This window comes from Canis lupus, chromosome 3 (assembly GCF_048164855.1).
Source record: "Canis lupus baileyi chromosome 3, mCanLup2.hap1, whole genome shotgun sequence".
Lineage (NCBI taxonomy): Eukaryota > Metazoa > Chordata > Mammalia > Carnivora > Canidae > Canis > Canis lupus.
In genome coordinates this window covers 31,524,272-31,529,033 of record NC_132840.1, presented here as the reverse complement: position 1 = coordinate 31,529,033, position 4,762 = coordinate 31,524,272, and the positions used below count along the sequence as shown (strand labels likewise).

The 4,762-nt window shown below is 64.1% G+C and overlaps 1 protein-coding gene across 4 annotated transcripts; it reads left to right on the top strand.

Moving 5' to 3' along the window:
- The first annotated feature begins 52 nt into the window (after positions 1 to 52).
- Positions 53 to 4,427, top strand: PRXL2B (peroxiredoxin like 2B). Of its 4 annotated transcripts, none has more exons than XM_072820004.1 (7): positions 53 to 238; positions 423 to 627; positions 1,185 to 1,236; positions 3,161 to 3,224; positions 3,320 to 3,395; positions 3,684 to 3,802; positions 4,259 to 4,427. In XM_072820004.1, exons 1-7 carry the CDS (start codon positions 176 to 178, stop codon positions 4,271 to 4,273), a joined length of 594 nt encoding a protein of 197 aa, XP_072676105.1. In that variant the 5' UTR covers positions 53 to 175; the 3' UTR covers positions 4,274 to 4,427. The 4 variants fall into 4 exon arrangements, 2 of the variants coding, with proteins under 2 accessions (XP_072676105.1, XP_072676104.1); XR_012028034.1 differs by having other exon boundaries at positions 55 to 238; positions 3,716 to 3,802; XR_012028033.1 differs by having other exon boundaries at positions 57 to 238; positions 3,716 to 3,802; positions 4,247 to 4,427.
- The last annotated feature ends 335 nt before the right edge of the window (positions 4,428 to 4,762 follow it).

Genomic DNA, 4,762 nt, shown 5'->3' with positions numbered 1-4,762 from the left:
TCATCCGCGGATGTGCTTATGCAAAACAGGTGCGAGGCGCGGACCGGGTCGCCGCCCTGGTAGGGGCGGTCCGGGGCGGGGTCGGCACCGAGGCCCGCCTAGGGTGGCAGGGGCGGGGTGGGGCGGGCGAGCAGCAGCTCCGGAGCCGGGAGCGGGAGCCTGGAGGCAGGAGGACATGAGCACTGTGGACCTTGCCCGCGTGGGCGCGTGTGTCCTGAAGCACGCGGTGACCGGCGAGGTGAGGCCCGACCAGCGCAGGTCGGTGGGTGGGCTCCTGCACCTGCCCGTGCACCCTGGCGTTGGCATCCCCGGCCGGCCTGGGTGGCGGGGGTGCCCGGGAGAGTGGTGGCGCTGGGGCCGCACAGCCCCGGGCGCGGACCTGCGTGGGCGGTGGTCCAGGGCGCCCCTCCCACCCCGTGCAGGCCGTGGAGCTGCGGACTCTGTGGCTGGAACAGGCGTGCGTGGTGGCCGGCCTGCGGCGCTTCGGCTGCTCAGTGTGTCGCTGGATCGCCCGGGACCTCAGCAGCCTCAGGGGGCTCCTGGACCAGCACGGCGTGCGCCTGGTGGGCGTGGGCCCCGAGGTCCTGGGCGTGCAGGAGTTCCTGGACGGTGGCTACTTCGCAGGAGGTGCCCGGCGCCCCCCCTCTCCTCTCACTGTAACCCGCCAGCCACCCTGAGACCCTGGGCCAAGCTGGGCGCATCCACCATCCCCTCCTTGCCCCACCCTGACCCTTCCCTCTCTGGATCTCCAGTCATCTCTCCTGGGGTCTCCACCTGTTGCCCTCAGTGCATTCTCCCAGCCAGGATGTAGCTCCCATGTGCAGGTGGCAGGACTCAGGGGTGATGCTGGCCTCCGATCAGCACCACAGGTCTTGCCCAGGGGCATGGAGGAGTAGCTGGGACAAGGTTGCAACTTGCCCCCACACTCCCACTGTGCTAGCCCCTCTCCCCGGTACCCAGAAGAGGCCCTCACAGACCCCTGGGCCCAGTGGCAGAGTCCAGGGGAGTCCCACTGCTCCCTTTCCCTGTTACCTCTGGGCCTCCATCCCCCCGAACAGTGGGCACACTCTGTTCTCTCCTCCTTGTCCTGTGGGGTGGCAAACAAGGGGAGACGGGGCTGGATGCAGGAGGGGGGGCCAGGGGAGGATGGGCCTGAGGACACACTCATGGCCTTTGCTTCCTAGAGCTTTACCTGGATGAGAGCAAGCAGTTCTACAGGGAGCTGGGCTTCAAGCGGTGAGCATGGGGGCGTCTGCTGCTTCTTCCTCCTGTCCCTGCTGCCTCTTCCTGGGCACAGGCTCTGCCCGCATCCACTGCCCAGCCACCCCTCTGCAGGGCTCTCTCCCAGGTGCTGTTACGACTGTGGGTTAGGCTTCTCGCCCAAGACCTACCCCCAGCAGGCTGTGGAGGGGCCCGGAGCCTAGTGCCCCAGTCAGGGGCCATAGCGCCCCATTTGGAGCCTGTATGGTACATCGGCTTGCTGCCTGGCCTGAGTAAGGTGCCAGCTGAGCCAAATCCCTGGCTCACCCAGCCTGGGGTCCAGTCCACACACCCCAAATCTTCTGTGGGGCCCAGGCCTCTGGAGCCCAAACTGGAGCCAGGCTGGGGGTTTTGAGCACAGCGCAGCCACAGAGTAGCCGTGTCCCCAGTGGCCCTGGACGGGCCACCTAACCTCTCTCTTCCCCGCCCCTGGAGCCCTGAGGCTTGGCCTGCCCACAGCAAGCACCCCGTAGACAGGACGGTTACAGCCTGTTCCCATGTGGACACGAGGTGTCACCCCTTCCTTCCCTGGCTGGCTCCAGCTCCCAGAAAGTGCTCTGGGGACGTCCGTGGCCTGAGGGTGAGGCACAGAGATGGGAGGGGAGCAGCCCCCCGGCCTGGCGGGCCCCCAGGCCACACAGCAGAGGGAAGGTCCCCTGGAGGGTCCCGGCAGGACCTGCAGGTGACACAGAGCTGCCCCCCAGAAGTGCTGCTGGATGAATGAGCCGGTGGGGCCTGAGGCACATCTCAGGCCCGGGAGTGTCCATTATGGCAACGTGGCCGCACAACCACCGCTGGACTCCCCCGTTCAGTGATTTCTCTGTAAAATGGTTTCCAGTGACCATGTGGAATGAGAAAGGGCCAGCAGTCCTTTGTGTGGCTGATGCCAAGTGGGGCACACCGTGGTGCCCGTGCAGGGTGGGGGCATCCCTGGGGCTCGCGGGGGCCTCGCGTGGGCTCCCAAGGCCCTGGGTCCCACCTGCCCCCTCCCTACCTGGGAGGCTGAGCTGGTCGTCCTGGGGGACAGTGGTCAGGGGTGGACCTCGCTTCTGAGCCCTGGGAGGCTTTGGCCCACAGGTCTGGGGGCAGTCCCCACTTCAGCCCCAGGACTTCATCCCTGCCTGCATCCTTCCCTGGCACTGAGGCTGTCCCCCTCAGTGTCCCCTGGCAACGGGATTAGGTAGTGACCTCAGGGTACTGGTGCTAAGGTCAGGACAGGGAAGGGGCTCCAGGTCAACCTGGGCTGGGTGACCAGCTCTACAGCAACCTCGGGGTGGGGGGTGCTGAGGGACAGGGGAGAGGCCAGGAGAACTTGCTCAGCCAGCACTGCGGGCTCCCTCAGTGGGGCAGGAGGAACTGTGCCCCCCCATCCCCACCCCCACCCCCACTGAGGCCCCGCCTCCTGCCTCTGCATCCCCCTCCCTTTGCCTTGCACTTCTGCATCTGGTCACCTCCTGCCCTCTGCACAGCCAGCCCTGCAGCCCTCTCCCCACAGCCAGCGTGGGCTCCTGGCCCCAGGCAGGGCAGCTGGGCCACAGCAAAGGCAGTTTATTTTGGAGACTGAGCTGAGGACAAGCTTTAGAACAATAAGCCTCCTCATTGGGCCATGGACAGTTTCTTTCCCTTTCCATTTAGAGAAGTCAGGTCCTGGGCTGAGTGCAAGCTCAACCTGCTGGCAGGGGTCCAGTGCACATTCCCCAGTCCTCTGCTGGGGAGAAGAATTCCCTGGCTGGGCTGGTTGCTGGCTTGGTTGCCTGGTGGCCTCTGAGTCCCTGCTGAGAGGAGGCAAAGCCTGCTTGTGTGGACTGCTCTGCACATCCTGTGGAGGCTGGGAGCAGGCAAAGGGGCTATGTCTTCACAGAAAAGCCAGAGCCTGGCCAAGACAGCTGTGTCTTCGCAGGTACAACAGCTTGAGCATCTTGCCGGCTGCCCTGGGAAAGCCTGTGCGCGATGTGGCCCTCAAGGTGGGTGATGGCTAAAGCTGGGTGAGACCTGGGGCAGGGGTTGGGGCGGGGGGCTTCCCTCTAGGGTTGACCTGGACCTGCCTTCTTCCCTCTAGGCCAAAGCTGTTGGCATCCACGGGAACCTGTCTGGAGACCTGCTGCAGAGTGGGGGGCTACTGGTGGTTACCAAAGGTGGGCTGGGGAAGGGACATCAGGGGCCAGAGCCTGGTTGCTTGGGGTGCCAAGGTCACATCCGCAGGTGGGGAGGTCTTGCTGAACTTGGTGGTGTGCCCTGATCCTCTCCTCCTCATGTGATTTGTTGGTCTTTCAAGTCTTCTCTGTGGGGTGGCCCAGTTCTTGGTATTGACTTAGCTGGGTGGGGTCACTGGTCTGAGTAGTCAGGTAGAGTCATAGACCACCAGGGCTGTCCCCCTCCTCCCAGCATGCAGGGGTACCCTGACCACCTCCCCGCTGCTGTAGGTGGTGACAAAGTGTTGCTACACTTCGTCCAGAACTCGCCAGGTGACTATGTCCCCCGGGAGAGCATCTTGCAGGCCCTGGGCATCTCAGCGGAAGGCTGTGCCAGTGAGTCACCCCAGGTGAGCTTGGGCCTGGGGAGGACACTGCCTGCTAAGAACTGCCCACTGGGCACACCCCACCTCCCTGGGCTGAGCGCTGGGGATGGACAGGTGTCAGGCTGGACCTTGCAGGCGTTAGGTGATTTTTGTGTTCATGGCAGCCCAGGATGTCACTGTCACCCCAGTGTATAGAGAGACAATGGGCTGGGAGCCGTGGGGAACCGGAGCAGGGTGGCTAGTTGGGTTGGCACAGCAGGGCCCTCCTCAGAGGGCAGAAGGGCCCCCTGTCCTCTCAGCCTTGGGAGGGCCAGCATGACCAGGTGACCAGAGCCAGCATTGGTGTGTTCATGGTGCTGCCCTCCTGTGACTGAATGGAGGGTAGTGTCCAGCATTTGGGACCCAGGCCTCTGGTGGGTGGGAGCAGCTGCCCTTGAGTGTGGCCGGCCTGATGGGGCCTCTGCACAGTGTGATGGACAGGTGTGCACAAGGTGAGCCCCCTGAGGTGTCTGAGGATCTGGAAGGCATCTGCTGCCCCAGGCCTGCTGGGAGTTGGCTGTGAAGAATCTCTCCGGAATCTCTGGACTGGAGCATGAAGGTCTGCTGAGTCCCGGGGTGGCACTGAGCATTAAACTATGTTTCTTCATTGGCTCTGAGTTCTGTGTCTTCGGCCACCCCGTCTCTGTTACTGTTGTTTTCCCCCTGACCAGCTGGGCAGTTAGGGGTCTGAAGGCTGCCCTGGGAGGGGGTAGGGGAGTGCTGGAAATGTGCCTGCCGCCTCCCTGGTGACCTCAGGCCTGTGGCACAGGAGAGTCAGGGGTCTGAGGGTGGGATTGGGAACTCCCCAGGCGATAGCCCAGCATGGAAGGGTCAGGCTCAGTGCTCCTGTCCACTGGGCTTCCAGGGAGGAGATGGCCCCTCCTCTCACCTGAATGGGTGGTCCCAGAGGACCAGTATCTGGGGGCATCCTGGTCACTGCAGTGA

Excerpts from the sequence above, each read along its gene's own strand:
- PRXL2B (XM_072820003.1), top strand. The coding sequence starts at position 176 with ATGAGCACTGTGGACCTTGCCCGCGTGGGCGCGTGTGTCCTGAAGCAC. Across the intron at positions 628-1,184 it reads CGGTGGCTACTTCGCAGGAG|AGCTTTACCTGGATGAGAGC; the intron begins GTGCCCGGCGCC and ends TTTGCTTCCTAG. Across the intron at positions 3,396-3,683 it reads GCTACTGGTGGTTACCAAAG|GTGGTGACAAAGTGTTGCTA; the intron begins GTGGGCTGGGGA and ends CCGCTGCTGTAG.